This window comes from Strongylocentrotus purpuratus, unplaced genomic scaffold (genome assembly GCF_000002235.5).
Source record: "Strongylocentrotus purpuratus isolate Spur 01 unplaced genomic scaffold, Spur_5.0 spur5_scaffold_6, whole genome shotgun sequence".
In the NCBI taxonomy this organism is placed as follows: domain Eukaryota; kingdom Metazoa; phylum Echinodermata; class Echinoidea; order Camarodonta; family Strongylocentrotidae; genus Strongylocentrotus; species Strongylocentrotus purpuratus.
In genome coordinates this window covers 33,113,195-33,132,602 of record NW_022145612.1, presented here as the reverse complement: position 1 = coordinate 33,132,602, position 19,408 = coordinate 33,113,195, and the positions used below count along the sequence as shown (strand labels likewise).

Here is a 19,408-nt window from a genome sequence, read left to right as displayed (position 1 = left end):
AATAAAAAGGGGAAAATGGAAACCTGTTGTAGATGTGAAGTTTTGATTGGATAATATTGAATTGAAGGGATGATCTTGTGCTTGTTAAGATATAATTCTTTCTTAATCATTCAAGGATCACCAGGGTAACTTTTTCAAATTAAATATATCTTGTGAGCACCATGGATGATATTTCTCTTTAATCATTCATGTTACAACATATTTGTGATGATTGATTAGATCAGTTTGACTTGTGATCTGAAATCATCTGACAATATTTCACAATTTTATACTTCTACTTCTACGTTGGAACTTGACAGGATCCATCAGTCAGGATATAACGTCAAGGTTCAAATGTCTGGCAAGGTGCTCTTGTGCAGTGCAGTCAGTTGGTGTATTATGTACGGAGTGCAAATAAAAACAATTCATTATTATTTCTGCAGTTTTCTGAGGAGCCATCATCAGTGGGTGATAGAAGCATTAACCTCCTGGAATCCAACATGGACGAAGAGCATATATAACATGAATGGAAGTACTGCTACATGTAGTCATGTGATGAGCTTTTGGGGGCATGTCACTATCACACTTGACCATGGAGCATGGTGATGTAATCGACATTGATGACCTCCTCGGGGAGTCATCTCCAGAGGTCAGTTCTGATACATACATACTTGAGTGCAACTCATAGTCTTACTTGGTACTTGGTATTTTCACTTAGGAAATAAAAATAGCTTTTGTTTTCTTCAAAAGACTTTTATTTTGAAGATATTACATGTACTTGTTCAGAAAACGTTTATTGTGAGGAAATTTACATGGATTGCATTTAGTGTATGAATTGATATCAACATTTTAACTAATATGACCTATTGTTACATTTAAATACACCATTATACTAGTAAAGCATCTCAAAATGATGGGAAGCCTTTTGAAAATTGATACATTGAAGAAAAAAATGACTGGTACATGATATACTGAGGAGGCAAGTTGGCTCAGTTGGTAAAGCGTCTGCCTGTCAAACCAAAGGGTTCAAATCCTACCCAGACGGATGACTGAAGCCTGCGTTGTGGGTTAACGTCCCCCTCCTCTTGTTTCATAGACGCGGGGCTATGTTAAACACTATGTGAAAACACTGCATCTTACATCTGCAAGAATCTTCAGTGTTGAAGGAGGCAGATTATCCATAAGAATAAGAAGATTATGTCACTGATTTATAAATATTTTCATGTTCACTTTACCCACTTAATTTGAGCTTGTGTCGTTTCTAAAAATTCAAAATGATTAACCTTCATGGTTATATATTTAATTTGACAGCAGTCATCCCTTCCCTTAGAAGAGTACAACCTTGATGACTTCTTAGACACTGCTCTACATGAAGGGGACAATGGAAAGTCTGGCAAACAATATTCAGGTAAAACGGGGTGTGTTAATTATGTTGAATGCAGTTGGTCTCTATATATACTTCCTGATTTAGTCTCACATGTATATATGATTTATGGAAGTTGGTTTTAAACAAGTGAGCTGTCAAAGGTCCTTAAAATTCATCTGATATATATACTTTTCATAAGAACTTAAATTGTAAAAATTTAGGGGGTTCATTTTATGCATACTTCTGAGTAAATTTTTCAAATGATTTTTACTCTTGTATAGTCACGTAAATGAATATTTAAATTTCAGCATCATTGATAAAATAGAATTGATGTATAACCTATTTTTTTTTATTGAAACAGGCAAGTCCCGGCTCCATGCTCACAAAAGCAAAAGAAATCGATCTGGACAAAGTGGCACAGAGGAAGGAAAGTTACCTCAATACCAGCAGGATGATGCTACCGAGGTGTTCCTAGAGTCTCTTCTGAGTACCATCAAGCCATGTGGTGACAAGAATGACGTCACCTTAGACATCAACTCAGACGAGCTGAGGAAATTCATTGCTGAATATCAGGTACATGATGGAGAGTTGGTCACCATACAGTTGGATGGGGCAAGGCGGCCAACAGAAGACGGGGCCTCACTTAGTTCAAGCGCTTCAGAGTCACTGGACAGTTCACTCTCCGGAGAAGGAGTTGGCGGGTCGAAGGTCAAGCAGAATAAGAAGATGATGAGAGGAATGAGGCTTCTGGTTGCCAACCTCCTCCGAAGCAAGACAACGGCCATGGCCAGCCCGACACTGGGGAGTGAAGACGAAAGACAGAAGGAGATACGTCGGCAGAAGCTCAAGGATAAAAGCAAGCGGAGGGAAGAGAAAGCCTTTATGAATCATAGTAGTGATGGACAGTCATCTCAGAGTGATGTCTCGATAAATCACACCACACCTGCTGTATTGAAAAATCCCACCAAAATAGATGCTACTACTGCTGTGTGTAATGCAGGTGGAGTGAATCCAAGGAATAGCCAATGTACTGACAGACATGAAGCGTATGCATCAAGAACAAGTGAAGAAGTAGCCAAGGTCTTTACATTTGCAGTTGAAGAGGACAAATCGAGTTTGGTAAGAAAAACTTGGTGAATAGGGAAATAATTGTATTTATTTGATGACTTAGAAGGAAAAAAACCTGTAAAAACTTAATGTGGAGTGGAAGTGGGTTAAAATTTGATAGCCTGAAAATGCAGACATATGAAATGATTTTATTGAAAGAAATAAATTCATAGTAAAATCTGATTGTATCAATAACAATCTAAATTTTTAAAGAAAATCAGTATTAATCTTTTTGAAAAATTAAAAATATAAATGCTCTTGTTTGCTAATGCAGAGGGTAAAATATATTCTATATTAAGAGGGGGACTACAATTTTATATTTTAAATACCTCTATCAATAGGAACACTATCTTAGAAGCAACCCTAGCATCAGGGACTCACGGGATTGTCATGGTAACATGCTCCTGCATGTCCTGTGTCGTCATGGCAAACTTGAGAGCTTACAGTGGCTGGCGTCTGGACTGTGTGGACATCACGTCAGTCTGGAAAATAATAACTGCTTCACACCAACTGCCATTGCTGTCAAAGTAAGTGGTAATTGGGTTTTAATCACACATTGAGGCCTAAAAAAGAACGATGTTGAATTGCCCTTTAGGAGCCAAAACATGGGTTGGTCGGTCAGAAATGTTTTTTTTTTTTCTTTCTTTTTTTCCCCCCTCTTTAGGCTGATATTTCTCGGTTTTGAATGCTTTAATATTTTTTTCTCTAAAAAACGGTAAAAAACGGTAAAAAAAAATAATTTCAAGATTTTGGGGTCGGTCGCAAAGGGCAATACAATATCTTTTTTTTTTTAGGCCTGATGAAAAGTATTATTTAGTCTTTTCAATTATGGTTATTGATATACATTGGTGTCCTTTTTTGTTTGTTTTGTTAATTGTGATTGATTTCAACCACACTGAATTTTGTAGTATCACTACAAGCTACTGAATATTTTTTTGTGCAATGTATAAAGTTATAACTTTTTATAGACAGTCCTGATATTTAGATTATTACAGATGTGTCTGAAAAATCCTGTTGTCAATTGAATTATCTTATTCTCCTGAGCTCAATACAATAAGCACCAAATATTGTAGGTAGTATGTTATACAGTTATATTCAAGAAATCAGAATATTCTTGTTTTACATTATGGCAGAATACTGCTGTTTTGAGTGTTTCATTAACCTTTAGTTGTATTTCTTATAGTTTAACAGACAGAGTGTATCGAGTGGTTTTTCATTTCTACATGAGAGACCTAGATTTTGTTTGTGAATCGTGATTGATGGTAACAGTTTGGCAAGCCAGAATGTATAATTTATTATCACCTGTATTTTCATACAGTATGGCAGACTGGATTGTGTTGAGTGGTTGATCAATGAAACCAAGGCCAAAGATGAGCTTCACTCTCAAGATAATAGGTGGTCCTTGCTTCATATAGCATCCCGTTATGGACAGGTGAGATAGTTTGTCATGTAATCATTGTCAAGAGTAACCTTTGAATTGTCAAGGGATTTTGGAATGGGAACCTTGAGAGAAAATATGATGCAACATCTATTGAAATCTAATAGACCTTGCATATGAAAACTTGTATCGTTAAATGTATTTGGTTTGACATAATGCATTTATGCTCATCATCATCAAGTGATACATGTAGGTCTGTTACAGACATCGGCAGTCAAGGCCCTCCATTTCTGTCTATTGTCTGCTATTCTCGGAAAGCTGATAGTGCTGATTTCATTTTAGTTGCTCATTTTTTTAGGCTTTGCATACTACATGTATGTGAGGCGTTTCCTTCCCTGCGCCTATTTACCTGTTAACATTGTTTTTTTATGCCTCCGCCACCGAAGGTGGTGCCGGAGGCATCATGTTTTCGGGTTGTCTGTCCGTACGTCCGTCCGTACGTCCGTCCCGTTTGACCGTTATCACAATATCTCAAGAACCATTTAAGATTTAAACTTAAGACTCGGGAATAGTATTTATCACCATAGGAAGACGATCTGATTAGATTTTGGAGTACGTAGGTAAAAGGTCACCGGTCACAGAGGTCAACTTATGAAATTCCTTGTATTGAGTTTGTTAGCGCGATATCTCAAGAACCATTTGAGATTTAAACTTCAAACTTAAGGATAGTATGTATCACCATAGGAAGACGATCTGATTAGATTTTGGAGCACGTATGTCAAAGGTCAAGGGTCACAGAGGTCAACTTATGAAATTCCATACATTGAGATTGTTATCATGATATCTCAAGAACCAGTGGAGATTTAAACTTCAAACTTAGTGATAGTGTGTATCACTATAGGAAAACAATCTGATTACATTTTGGAGCACGTAGGTCAAAGGTCAAGGGTCATAGAGGTCAACTTATGAAATTCCATACATTGAGATTGTTATGATATCTCAAGAACCACTGGAGATGTAAAAACTTCAAACTTAAGGATAGTATGTATCACCATAGGAAGACAATCTGATTAGATTTTGGAGCACGTAGGTCAAAGGTCAAGGGTCACAGAGGTCAACTTATGAAATTCCATACATTGAGATTGTTATCATAATATCTCAAGAACCACTGGAGATTTAAACTTCAAACTTAATGATAGTGTGTATCACCATAGGAAGACAATCTGATTAGATTTTGGAGCACGTAGGTCAAAGGTCAAGGGTCACAGAGGTCAACTTATGAAATTCCATACATTGAGATCGTTATCGCGATATCTCAAGAACCACTGGAGAATTTTCACTTCAAACTTAATGATAGTATGTATCACCATATCATAATATCTCAAGAACCACTGGAGATTTAAACTTCAAACTTAATGATAGTGTGTATCACCATAGGAAGACAATCTGATTAGATTTTGGAGCACGTAGGTCAAAGGTCAAGGGTCACAGAGGTCAACTTATGAAATTCCATACATTGAGATTGTTATCATGATATCTCAAGAACCACTGGAGATTTAAACTCCAAACTTGTTTAAATTGCTCTATGGCGGAGGCATCATTTTCGACTGCGCGCAGTCAAAATTCCATCTAGTTTCTTTTCTAGATGATCTTTTCTGATATATGACCAACAATTTGCATTTGCCTATTTCTCATTGTATTGATGAGTGATGGTTTACTCTTGCTTTTGTGAACACTTCTTCATTTGTTATCTATTCTGTCCACGATATATTGATAATTATTTCTCAAGGTCAGGTCTATGTAGCCTCTAATCTTCTTTCAAACTCTTTGTTTATTGTTTCTTACATGAAATATTGAATATGTATTGAGAGTTACAGGATTATTTTGATTAAAATCCATGGCAGGAAAAGATATACTGTTTATGCTTGCATTATAAATACAGTTATTACATAACATGAGATTATATTATTGTACCCAATTTCGTACCAGGAATCATGCTTGCGTTGGTTGCTCCAGTTTATGCAAGATACCAGCATCGATCTTGACTGTCTTGATCGTCATGGCAACTCGCCTTCCCACCTTGCTGCTCGACATGGTCACCTGACATGTCTACAGGTATGTAATCAACGCTCCATTCTTATCATGATCTAGTGACATATAAACATAATCATTCTGTAAGAGCAGAAAGGACGTCGTAACTGGAGAAAAGTTTGTTGACCTTGCACTCTCCCTGTTCCTGTCAAAGTAATGACAAACCCATTTTCATCCTTGATTATGCCATAGAACCATGAAAATGTTTCCCTTTCTGTTTACCTTTACAGACTCTTGTGGAGTTCACCTGTGATGTTACCATGGTGAATGGTAAGAAGCAGACTCCATGTAGCCTAGCAACCAAGTATAATCACAACACTTGTGCTCAGTTCTTGGTGGTGACTGAGACGTGTGTCTCATTGTCTGATCAAGTCACTCAACTCAGAAGAGACCTCAGAGAGTAAGTGCATTTCTGCTCTTCGCTCTCACAGATTTGTTAAGGGATGAATAAATCATTATTTCTTCTCCAGAAAGGCAATACTGATATTTGACTGCTACACTGTTCCGAAGAAAAGTCACGCATCTGAAATTGAAACATAAATGAATGTACATATGTTACAACAGTGTTGAAAAGTTTTGTTAAATCCTTACGTTGCTTTCTAATATTTTCTACATTTCTTTTTGAACAATCCATTTGACATATAATTATAAAGAATAAATTTGTGAGACATACCTCGACCTCTATAATGAGAAACCTTTTCTTGTTTGATTTTTAGGTACCACCAGGAAAAGGTAGAGCTGAAAGCAAGGCTAGATGATGTAAGTTCTTATGTAGAAATCCTAGTATATATTAGTAAATATCTTTGCATGAATGAAAACAGAAACTTCTTATTGAAATATACTATTTTTCCAGCAAATTGAGACTACTTTCAATACTATCTTTTGATATGCATGGACATTATCTTGTGTACAACCTACAATGTAATGTGTGAAAGTTAGTCAACCTGTGGAAGTGTCCTCGGCCTAGAATTGATTTTCTTGCATGTATCAATAATACAAATATGATCTTGTCTATTGTCCATAGGCCATACTATGCAGCAAGGCCCTGGTGCGCATGCATCCCCGGGATACCACCCAACGGATAGAACAGATCCAACTACAGTATGTGGATCTGACTAATCTCTTGGTGAGAAGAATCGATGAAATGCATCAAAAGAAAGAGAAAGAAGCGGCTCACAGGGAATCGTCATACGCAGAGAGTGGTAATGAACTAGGGTAAGTTTCTTCTCTGTAAACTGTTTATCAGTTCAAATGCAGTGTCACAAAGCGAATTGTAAAAATACACAATATTTGATCATATAACATTTTTTGTTATTGAATATGAACATGTTTTTTGCTCAGTGATAGATAAACAATATCCGCACCCAACTTGGTTAATAAACTTAACATATATTTGAAATTTTTTCTTGTAGTCTCTATCATACAACATGTGTCTACCTTTGGCTATAATATTCTAAATTCTAAGACATTTTTCATTGATAATACGATTGTCCCTGGTGAATCATCAATCATGACTATACCACCACAGCAGCCAGACCTTAAGAATTCTTCATTGAATTTGTTGATTCTTGTACAGTGATGGTGACATAGCGTTGTGTAAGCAGCGTGCCGAAGAGCTCCAGGACTCTTGCTCCTGGCTCCTGGAGGAGGAGCATGCTCGTCAAGCATCCAGTCAGGAGGGGGAGCTCTCCAGGATCCAGGAGACTCTGCACAAACTCCAGCAGCAGCCTCAAGGGTTGCCAAGCCATGTCGGTCAAAGGTCACAGCTAGAGGATCATTACAACTCAGAGCCTCTCAAAGACATGCGGTGAGTTCTTTTCAAAGATATATTTTCAAAACATTTACATAGAAAGAAATTTTACTTGTTCATTGCCAAAGGTTTATGAAGTGCAAATTTGATGATTCCTTATATGGTATAAATTTGTGATTTTTTTCTCCATGATAGCACCATTACCCCCTGCAAGATATTTGAATATTGACTGTACTCATGCTTTTGTGCTTTGTTTTGTTTTCCAAAGAGATTTAAAAGATTACAAGAGTATGTCAGCATTATTTTGAAATACAAACCCTTTCATTTTGTCTGCAGGAAGCGGCTAAATGAAGTGAGTTTACTCCGAGCTGCAAGTCCATCTGTAATGAACGTACCGCTCTCTGAGAAGCAAGACAGTGTTAGTTTGAGCAGCAGTTATACGTCCCTCAGCTCTTCATCATCATCCATCTCTGTGATGACGAATGGTCCACTGGTACCTTCAAGGCACACACTTCAGAAACAAGTATCATGGGAAGATCAACGACATCATATGGGTGCGTCAAGTGATGTGAATGGAGGGACGAGTCACAGTGAAACTGGAAGCTCGGCCTCAAGCGTAAGAAGTATAGAGCAGGAAGATCTGGCATCCAGAGTGAAAAGACACTTGAACGATTTAATCTCAGGGAAAAGTAATAGTCAGACGGATGCCAAAACTGTCAGTCTTCCCCAAATAATCAGTATTATACAAAAGATGAAAGAGAATATCGAACACCAACCAACCCTTTGCCGACGGATGGTGTGCCAGCAGCCAGGTTGAATGGATCTAATACTGTGACATCCGCCAGGATCAGCACACAACAGTCGCACATGAAGCAGAATCAAGTAAAGCAGTCTCTTGATGCTCTCATGAAGAGTACTCTACCAGACTTAATCAACTCTGGGGATGCTAAGACAGGTCAGGTTTCCCCGCAGAGTGATAGCAAGCTATCGACCTCAAGTGAAGATCTCTCCCATTCTTGGCATGGTGGTTCAGGTGACCAGAGTAGGAATGGTAGACCACTCCTCTCTAGATTAAGAACATCTCATTCTACCGACTATGCAGTGCAAAGTACAAATAACATGAAGCATCAAAGGCATAGCAGTGAGAATAGCCCACTGAATATGAAACTATCGTCATCCATCAAGAGCCAAGATGATGAGGTTCTTCATAGGCCTTTATCGAGCAGTAGAAGCACCGTCTTGTCTATGCCAGTCTTCATGCGGAAGCTACGACCAACAGGACATGTTCCAGGAGGAGAGGTATCCGTTCACGTTGATCTGATAAACCATCATGATGACATGGAAGGAGAGGTTGATTCTTTCCTACCTAGACTCAACTCAGACTCCAGTCTCAGTAGCACCACGTCATCTGATGTAGTCTGGTCTGATGTTGATCACCAGGACGGTCCAGATGTAGGCCCTATGTACAAACGCAGGGCTGGGATACTCAATCGAACTCGCAGAACCGGAGAGGGTTACCGCAAATCGCGTAACCGTCACATCAAATTTGCTTTGGATGAAGACAACTGCCCCTCAAGCCCTAGCTCGGATGCATCCTACCATCGTAGAGATCTCTCTCCAATCTATGAGTCTGAATCCCATCGGCAGCAGCGTGAGCAGAATGCAGCTGAATTCCACAGTCCTGTGAACAATGCCTCTCCTTGTGAATATAATCCTCCTATGCTTGGTCATCGTGAGTACAGAGTGAACTTCTACAGCAGTGATGATGATGATTATGAGACAGAGTCACCTCTGCCTCAAGACAGTCCGCCCATTTCAGGATCTAACTTATCACATGCTCAGGTAAATATTGATGGGCTTCATTTATTGAAAGTATTCCAGAAGTGTCTCTTCATATAATTAGTTTCTCTATCTTCGTTTTCAATTTTCTCCTCTCTCTCTCTCTCTCTCTCTCTCTTTATATATCTCTCTCTCTATCTCTTTCTCACTCTCTGTAATCTGTTCACTGCATTTTAATCTTAGATTCTATTCATAATTGATTGTTTGATTGATTGTCATTAATGTTACTGGAGTGCTAAGAATAAAGGCATTTGCTTTTATATTGATATTAAAAACTTGTAGCTAAAACTCTTTTCTGATGGACTAGTTAGATTAGAATGAATGATTTATTCAAGGGCACTAGTCTTGTGATTTTGTCTCAAATCTAATTCCTTGTTTTTAAGACCAGCTCTCTATCCAAGAGCCGTAAAATATCAAATAACATTATTCAGTAAAACAAGAAAGAAATAGGAAAAAGAAGCGCAGCAGCGACTTTAGTATTGAAATCTTGCAATCATTTTGTTTTGTAATAGGATCGTCCAGTTGATGAGATTCTACAAGATTCTGTCCTTGATGGTCAGGAAGAAACTGACAAGTTTTGGTAAGAAGCAAATATTATTTCCTTATTTTAAAATTTTGTTTTTGTTGTAAGTATAGTTATTTTGTTTTGAAAGGTGAAGTTCTAGTTGAAAATACAAATTGAATAGAACATTTTCAGGATAGTTTCAGATTGTTATAACAATTGAAATATCTTTATTTAGGTGTTTGAAATGTTCACGCATTCATCTAAAAAGAAACCCCATTTCAAAGCCCAAAATCAGCTTGTAGGGTATCACTAAACCCTCTATACTGTACATACATGTAGTCTGAGCTGTCTGTTGATACAGCTAGGCCCTTCCTGGCTAGAGCTCTTTACTGTCAAACATATGAACACTGCTATATTCTGTGTGACACAAGTTCTAACACATTATGGTACTTACACAGTATGGCCTGATGGATTTTCTCTGATGGTCTTTTAAAATATATTGAAATCTTTTTTGTTGTGTGTGGTTGTTGTTGTAACATGTCCATATTAAACAAAGAACGTCATGATCTTGGGATCTGATGACCTAGATTTCTGCTTTATGTATATAGCAGAACCTTGACTTCCTGTGAAAATGCTGCCATAATTACTTCAATAATTATTGACAATATCTTTTGTTCATATACTATGCTACATGGCAGTTTTCAAAGTGCATTCACCTGCATACATGTATGTTTACGTATTTCTGAAAAAATTGAAAGGTCACTTTGGAAGGTCTTTACAATAATTTGAAGTAATGAAACTTCATGGGAAATGTGTTGTTGGTAGAGTACCAGTGGAATATAATGTTGGTATCCTGTTTGATAATTTGCCTACCTGTTTTGGGCTTGAGAATGTGCATGCTCTAGTCTTTTGGAAGATGATTACTTACATGATTGGAGTACAGTTTTGACTGATGTGATAAGAGTAATATAGTGAATAGGATTATATTTGATTGCCTAAATTGAATAAGATTAAACTTGGTTAGATATACGTATAGGTTGAAAGTATACTTTCAGATTTTGATTAGTTAAGGATGGGACTTGCAAAATATGTATTTCATGAGAAGAGAGAGAGAAAGAGAGATTTTGATGTCTTTAAGAATTTGTACTCTAATCTAAATTTTGAAAATGTACTAAAGTATGAATAGGGTTCTCATGCTAATTATGTATCAACAACTTTGGGGGATACTCTACTTTTCTTTTTATTCTAAGGCAGATTAATCTAGACTATTCAAGTACTTTCTCAGCAAAATGATTAAAAATATAAATTGTAAAACAGTGTCTCTTTGACGGTTTCAAAAAACAAGAGATGCTGTTCATTTTACAAGCTACACGTAGGTTGTTGTTGTTTTGTGATTGGATGTTCATTTATTGAGAATATTTACGCTTTTAATTTGTTATTAATTTGCATGATAAAACTGTGGTTCATGCCATTTCACACTTTTTAAAATTATTTTCATGAAGACATTTAGAAATATATATAACTTTTAAAAATATTTTGGGGAAATATAAAATAGAATAAAGTGAGATCTTAGATCCACGGTCCATAGCATTCCAGATCACCAGGGGTGGACAAGTTATTGTATTGCTACACTTGTACATATAGACTACAATCCCTCAGAGACTTATTCAGTCTTCCGGAGGTTGTACACGATTCTTTTTATTGGTGTGGTCAGGGAGGTTTAGATTCGCTTAAGATACCCCTTATACCGTTCATTGATTCTGCTATTGTTGAGAGCTTAACTCTGAAGCAGCAATTAAAGATTTAAGTCCTCACCTACATTCTTAGATGGTGGATAGTACATTAGGTAGCCTTGTAGCTCCCTTTTATTGATTTTGTTATCTTGCTTGTAAGCTATAAAGTGTAAGCGCAGCTATTTCACGAATGCTTTTTTCTGACTAAAGAACAATTTTTTTCTAATGTTCTGCTCTTAGAAGGCCTTGTATGTTATAATAAGGCTGAAGAAGAGTGTTAAAGTGTAATGAGAAATAGATTAACAGGCCATGCCATTGAGTCATTGAGTCATTGAGAGACATTATGACAAGCATAGTAATTATGTTTTTCTTGTTTGGTACCTATTTCAAACAAAATCAATATTGCGCTATATTTGCCTGGAGCCTTGTTACAAACAATATAAAGGAATTTCTTCCATTTTCTTGAAGACGGTTTATCTTAGTAAAGCTACATGGAGTGCAAATTCCTTTTTCTAATAACTGTCTATCTTCTGTTTCTGAGAGTGTTCACAGGTTGCTTCAAGCATTAATCAATCACGTTGTCTATCTAAAATTGATTGTCCCTAACCTCCATTTTTTCTATAAAAAAAGTTAAACATTCCATTTCCATTTGAACTTTTGAAGAAGGACAAATTTACAGAATGTAAGAAAAGTAACATTGACATGGATATATTTTCATATGAAAAGCAACTAACAATTTTTTTGGATTTTTGTTGTTGCTATAATTCATGCGTACATGTTATGTATTTGATTACATGGTTGAATAATTGTAAGAGGACTTTGATCTTTGATGTGGACAGCTTACACAAAGGAACAGGATTATATTTGAAAATTAAATTGTTTGCTTTGTAATGACAAGAATGTCAAGAATGCTAAACTTTCACGGTCAATACCAACAGCTTACAAAAACATTTTGATTGCACTAAACAGTACATTTTACATGTACATGTATGTTGTTTGTATAAAACAGTGATTTCAATGTCACAATGAAAAAACTTTGCAAAGTATAGGCGTGGGTTTATATAAATTAAATGATTGAAAAAACAAAGGCGTAGTAAAGGATGCCAATCAAACAATGACTTATACATGTAGCAGCATTTTGAGCCAGGTTTCATACAGATTTTCATGCATTTGTTTCACGTTTATGGAAGAAAAAAAAAGTATTTTTCACGCCCTATAATTTACTTTGAACTTTAAAAGGTAAATCTTGTATACTGGTAACCACTGGTAAGGACAGAAAGGAAATTCTCACAGAATCAAAAGAAAATTATTGTGAACGTTCAAAAATACATAAAAAGGTACATATATGAATAGATTATATCATATATAAGCCAAACGATTTTGGAAGAAATGACCTCAGGAGCAACGTAAGATTAACAAATTCAGCTAGTCATCTTCACCCATTTCCAATTCCATGTACATGTATGTGCTTTCTGTTGAATTTAATTTCCAGTAAGTTTTGTGAATATATTGCTGGTCTAAAAACCCACCAATTGCCTTATACTTTCTCTTGAAATGTAATTCTATTATAACAAATAATCATAATTTGAAGCCAGTACTGTATGATTGAAACACATGAGAACAATGACGAAATTTTTAAGAGGAATCTTCAACATCGTATCCCAAACAACATGTTTATTCCCCAAATCTTTGGAATTTGTTTTTTGAAGACCCAGAGGCAAATAATTGATTTCCCAAACTCAAGAGGATGACACAATAGGTGTCAAGAAATTTGTGCAAAAACACTTCTGAAGTCTTCCTGTTTGAGGTTGAAACTCCTACCCGAGAATTACATCGCACTTTCTCATTTAAAATAACTGTAGGCCTGCTTTACAATTCAGTGGAATCATTTGCTTAGGGTTTTGTTTATTCAGCCTCCCATTACTACTCTATCAATTCTAGAATAAAAGGGGGTATACTGAGGGTGTATACTGAGGGTGTATTCAAGCTACCCACTGCCATTGTGAGAGTAGCATTCCATTGTTATTGAGTAGCCTAATCTGCTTTGATTGTTATTGAGGCTTGATGAATAGACTTCTTTTCTTTTTATTGAGTTTTCTATTCCTAGAGAGAAATAACTGTCAAATGTGAATACAATGACTGTGTACATAAGGGATGTAGAGGGAGGCAGAGGTGATCGTTTACTCGCTAATTGCTTGGGGTCACAGAGTGCATATAATGCACGCTTGTACATGTACATGGCATAACATGCATATCCAATGTAGAAATCTCTTTTATTTCTGTAATTGTTCACATCAAGCTACCATGAAGACAGTTGACATACAAATGTAGTTACATTGTATATGTATTTCTTTCATTTTTTTAAAGGTAACACTGTTTAGTTGTTAAATAGAAACAATCCCAACTCACTTTCTACAACATAAACTGTACCTTTGTTTCAATTTTACAGGCCTGATATACTCTAAAACTTCTAATAAGATTTTAAATTATGTTATTTTTATTTTGTTATATTATATATATATATATATATATATATATATTTTTTTTTTTTTTTTTTTTTTTTTTTTTTTTGGGGGGGGGGGGGGGGTTCAATTTAAAATAAATCAGAAAAAAGCAGTTACAAATTCAAAGTGATTACGGTAAGACTTCAAATTTATAGGATCCAAGTGTGCTTTGGGCAAATTGATTTTTGCTTTATCCTACGTTGTATTCACTGCATATACAGTGTAGTCTATATAATTTTTGTTCCATCCTGGAAAAAAAGACTGTGACCCATCTCACCTAGAGATATTTTCCATGATATGTGGAATAGATTTGCAAATGTTTCAGAAAAAAAAAAGTAATTTGCAAATGAGATGTCATAGGATTTAGAAATGGTGAAAAAGAAGGAAAGCCCTTTTAGACTGTGAAACCTTACCAAAGTTCTTCTAAGTAGATTACTTAAATCCCTACACTTTAATCTATAGTTGCGGAAGAAGGCCCTTCAGATCAGATATTAATCTAAAGTAGTTTTACCTGAAAATCTTGGCAAGACGGTCAACTACCTCTACATGAGGTCCAAATCCCATGTGAAGGGCTTCTCTTTAAAGGTAAAGACCAGTATTGGAAACGCCCCACTTTCAAAAAATGAAATGGAAGCTCTCATTACCAATCATGTGAAAGAATATGTTTTGACTAATACATGATGATAAAAAATTTGCCGGGAAACCGCCTACTAATTCATATATTTGGTAAATTTGTTTCTCTCATGGTCTGTGAGAGATATAGGGTAGTCCCATATACATCTTTCTGTGTATAGTGCTTGTAACTTTACAAAGAATGGGCCAAATTTCTTATCATTTTGATGATTCCAGAACCTTGCAGATGCTAGATGCTAGATGATCAACCTTTTCTGATCGATTCCACAACGTTTCTTTCACAATGCAATCGCATGACCATAACTTGTCTTTACCTTTAAGAAATGGTCCACATTCATACACGGAGCAGCAAGTAGGCAAGGTGTGCATGTACATGTAGATGAATCACTTGAATGTGCAGTTTGATTTTACTTGATTGGTATAAACTTGAGAGAATAATGAAAGGTTAGAAAGATTTTTCATGCAATTGTGTTTGATGAATTCATTATCTAACATGAAAAACATGAAATCAACTGAAAAATAGATTGTAGAAGCTGCAATTACAATGAAATTTAGTTTTCATGAATCCCTCAAATCCAGTGTACCATTCATTTCTGACATCGTGGCATGATAATGATTTTGCACATTCAATCTAAAAGTTTTGAACAGGACATTGCAGACATGTCTCCCAGTCTCATTGACTTACTTTCGATTCTTAGAACAATTAATTAGTTTATTCCAAACACTTATTGACAACCTATTTGAAACTGAAAGGATCTTTTGTGTTTGATTGGCTACATGTAAATGTTTATGATGTAAGCCTTCTGAAGTTATAACAAATGTTTATACAAGGTATCAGACTTCATAAGTGCTGCCATTAACTAACACATCTCAATTGCATCTAATCGAAACGACATACAATATACATGTAGGGGAGACCATAGAATTGTCTAAGAATTTAAAGTCAGTGATGACAATTTTCATTCAATTTCCCCATTTTATGATCTGTCCTCTCTCTATCAAATGGTATTTCATGCTTCTTAGAAATGTTGTAGTCAAGTTGTTTGAGCGCTTGCCTGGTTGTGGGTTCGATCCCTGATATGGCACTAATGTCCTTTGGGAAGGCATTAATCTACATGTACATATGACACTCCATACCCAAGAGAGAAATGGGACCTGTTACATGTACATATACATGTAGGATGACAAAATCCCATGAGTTAGTAATTGCCATATGCCATCAAGGTGACCATAATTATGATAGGAATACACCCCAGATGGTGGAGATGGTGCACATTTTGTGTCTGATAACTGGGTTAATAATATTTGAGTATCCCATAGATTTAGTGATCTCATATTCCAAACATTCCTAACTTTTATATTATTGCTATTTCAGAATTTTGCCATCCTGTACCTCTGATTTTTGTGCGAATGAACTTATTACAAGCTCGGATTGCCCTTTAAATCATCTTATAGCCACACACCTACTACGGTCTCAGATGTCCCACATCTTCAGAAGAGTGTAGTCAGTTTTGGAATTGAATTCCTGCTTGTCTTTATTCTATCTCTAAAGAGGATTTTACAGATTAGACAACTGTTCTGAATACCAGTGTTATTTTTTTCAATGATTCTGTTTCAGTAGAGATCTGGGCCTGTGCATTTTAAGACTGATTTACTTATTTAATCCTTTCTACATTTTGTATTCAATCTGATTCTATCAGAGAGCTGCTAAAAGGATAATACAAATAAAAATCTCTTCTCTATACTAATTATTCGCCCCTGTTCCATGCCTCACACCTAAGCTGCTTTTCCCTTTTTCTACAATGCATGGATTGAAGCCCTGTGAGATTTTTCCTTATCCATGATTATCCTTTTGACCTTTTCTTTCTCTAAATTTTATGGCTTAGATTGGAGATGAGTCATGAAGAACGATGACTAATGGACATGCGATGTTACATAATAAAAATAATGCAACAGACAAGATCATTTTCTAGTGAATAGATGCATCTGTTCATGAGAGTAATTTCTTCTGTATTGAACTAGAGTCTTGATCTATAATAATAATAATAATAATAATAATAATAGTGGGTTCTTGTACAGCGCTCATGTCTGTCAGACTTGACACTTCTGGCGCTCCATATTATTACCCTGGCTTTAGGATGGCTGTCATTACGGCGCTTTAGCATTTCAAGGAATTAATTCCTGCCAGGTACCCATTTACATCACCTGGGTTGAGTGTGGCAAAAGTAGATCAATGTCTTGCCAAAGGACATTAGTGCCGTGGCAGGACTCGAACCGTGGACCTTGTGATCGAAAGTCCGGTGACATATCCAATCGACCACAACACCTTGGTCTATAGCCCTGTTAAAGATATTTGTGTGCTCAAATTGCCATTCGATGTCAAAATCATTCCGCAATTTTTAAAATCCCCTCTCTACACTGATTCATAGTCAGAGTTAAATTAGTAAAATTCCATTTCTGGCACTTACTTATCAATGTCTGCGTACAAGTGCAAATTAAAGAGCTCTTCAAGTCTGTGATACCACTCCATGATTATTGAAGTAGATTTCCAAGCACCCTATCATTCCATGTTCAAGCATTGCGTTTCTGATTACGTGTATATTGAAAAACCCCTTAACCTTAGATTCTTCTCATTTTGATCTATTCTGCAGGTATGAGAGTTCTGAAGAGGATGATGAAAGTGCAAACGGGCAAAGCTTGAGTGCTTCCATTGGAGGTACAGCAGAGAGACACATCTGCTATCTCTGAAGACATCAACGATCAGGACAGAAAGCACCACTCAATGCACCTTGCTTCCTGGAGGGTTGTAACAGGAAGGGCTTAGGTGCATTCCATAGAAGTACAGCAGAGAGTCGCATTGTACTCGATCTGAAGATATCTTTCATCGTGTCAGGGGAGACCGCTGTACACACGTCTCGCTGTCTTCAAACGGTACAGTAGGCACAGCTTGAGGTAGTCAAACAGAAGTACATCACTCAGACACATCAGACATCTCTGAAGACGACATCATTCACCAAGTGTGAAACTGTTACTGGAGTCTACCGTGCAGTAGAGAGATACACACCTACTACTTCCTGATGGCCTCCTTCATCAGGTCAGAACTTCTGAAATCATGTTGCCCCCTCAGGGATGAAACTGGCAGAGGTGGAGTGCATCCCTCGGAGGTGCAGTGGAAAGACACATTTAATGTCTCTCAATATGCAGAACCCAGGTCCAAACATAAGCATTAATCTCCCCAACCATATTTTCTCTTATTCCTTGAATCTTAGATACCATCTGTTTGGAGCCAGTAGGACGTTAAGTATATGTATGTTTTAAGTATATAACACCCTTCTGGCTCCAAACAGACGATACATCATTTACAGGTGATAACAGTAACCGTGACTGCCTGCTTCCGGTATCTACAGTAAACATGCATGCCACACTGAGACAAGGTTACTTGGCAGGCCATCTCCTGAATGACATGAATCCACAGAGTGTCTTCAGCCATCTCCCTTTACCTTGAAGAAAGATTTGACGTGGGTTGAGAAGACCTGTAGCATGTAATGTAGCTACCATCAGTAAGGAATGACTGTGTTTCATGTGAAGGTGTACTGTAAATGTATAGGTATGTCATTTTGGAAAGGAGCGTATATCTATGTTGAAAGTTTGTTCCTATTTCAACCTCATTTGGCTCCATACTCTGGAGAGGAAACCTCATTTGTTTACCAAATTCCATTAGGTAAGAAACAGGTAGAGCACATTAAACCAATTGTACAGGTACAAGGAGTAGGAAACTGAAAATCAAACTAGGTATTAATTTCTAACTTTTGTTCCTACAATTTCAAATTATAGCTATAAGGGTAATCTTATGTTCAAGTTTAGCTGGTTGGTTTTGACCTGACTGCTAAGAAAGCTTGTTTTTGCTTGTGAGTAAGTAAGCAACCAGGGGACCTCTCAGATGGATTTGAAAATGAGGATTAAATCCTTACCAAAAGGCACTACCACCTTGACTCGGTTTCAAACCCGGGAACTCCCAGTTACGAGAACACTGCTTTACTACTGAGCCATCATGCCTTCAAGTACTGTGGGGGGGGGGGGGGGGGGGGACATTTACATAGAATTTAAAAAGAAACTGTATGAAATCTTCACAATATGCAAGCCTACAAATAAATGATATCTACCAATGAATGATTTTGGTGGAGAACAAGAGCAAAAAAATAGAATGAAATTTAGTTAGTGGTTATGACCACAAAAACATGTGCATACCATTGGTCCATCTCAAAATGCACTTCTATCACCAGAAGTCAAGATTAACTTGATTGACAGATTCAAAGGGATTTTATCATTGCCATACAGCCTCAAATAATGTCTTCAGATTATTTAGCACGCTGAAAACAGTTATCCATTTGTTTTGTACTGAGAATTATAAAAGAATACCGTTCTTGTTCTTGTTGGAAAAATGTCTGTAAACAAAAAATACCCAGTGAAATACGGGAAAATTGAAATTGAAGAAAGTTTTAGTATAAACCAAAATGTGAAGC

At 36.6% G+C, this 19,408-nt stretch overlaps 2 protein-coding genes across 3 annotated transcripts; both read left to right on the top strand.

Moving 5' to 3' along the window:
- Positions 1 to 500: 500 nt before the first annotated feature.
- LOC115919231 lies at positions 501 to 8,518 on the top strand. 2 transcript variants are annotated; one of them, XM_030972508.1, is made up of 11 exons: positions 501 to 628; positions 1,294 to 1,387; positions 1,707 to 2,464; positions 2,794 to 2,979; positions 3,771 to 3,884; positions 5,820 to 5,945; positions 6,152 to 6,321; positions 6,638 to 6,680; positions 6,946 to 7,136; positions 7,498 to 7,728; positions 8,008 to 8,518. In XM_030972508.1, exons 1-11 carry the CDS (start codon positions 551 to 553, stop codon positions 8,486 to 8,488), a joined length of 2,472 nt encoding a protein of 823 aa, XP_030828368.1. In that variant the 5' UTR covers positions 501 to 550; the 3' UTR covers positions 8,489 to 8,518. The 2 variants fall into 2 exon arrangements, with proteins under 2 accessions (XP_030828368.1, XP_030828367.1); XM_030972507.1 differs by having other exon boundaries at positions 1,291 to 1,387.
- LOC115919232 lies at positions 8,426 to 17,893 on the top strand. The gene is made up of 3 exons (XM_030972509.1): positions 8,426 to 9,513; positions 10,023 to 10,090; positions 17,537 to 17,893. Exons 1-3 carry the CDS (start codon positions 8,539 to 8,541, stop codon positions 17,631 to 17,633), a joined length of 1,140 nt encoding a protein of 379 aa, XP_030828369.1. The 5' UTR covers positions 8,426 to 8,538; the 3' UTR covers positions 17,634 to 17,893.
- The last annotated feature ends 1,515 nt before the right edge of the window (positions 17,894 to 19,408 follow it).

What these genes read in the sequence shown, in the direction of transcription:
- LOC115919232 (XM_030972509.1), top strand. Translation starts at nt 8,539, where the DNA reads ATGAAGCAGAATCAAGTAAAGCAGTCTCTTGATGCTCTCATGAAGAGT. An exon ending in CTAACTTATCACATGCTCAG is followed by an intron (nt 9,514 to 10,022) that starts GTAAATATTGAT and finishes GTTTTGTAATAG; the next exon opens with GATCGTCCAGTTGATGAGAT. An exon ending in GAAGAAACTGACAAGTTTTG is followed by an intron (nt 10,091 to 17,536) that starts GTAAGAAGCAAA and finishes TCTATTCTGCAG; the next exon opens with GTATGAGAGTTCTGAAGAGG.
- LOC115919231 (XM_030972507.1), top strand. Translation starts at nt 551, where the DNA reads ATGTCACTATCACACTTGACCATGGAGCATGGTGATGTAATCGACATT. An exon ending in GTCTGGCAAACAATATTCAG is followed by an intron (nt 1,388 to 1,706) that starts GTAAAACGGGGT and finishes TTATTGAAACAG; the next exon opens with GCAAGTCCCGGCTCCATGCT. An exon ending in TGAAAGCAAGGCTAGATGAT is followed by an intron (nt 6,681 to 6,945) that starts GTAAGTTCTTAT and finishes TATTGTCCATAG; the next exon opens with GCCATACTATGCAGCAAGGC.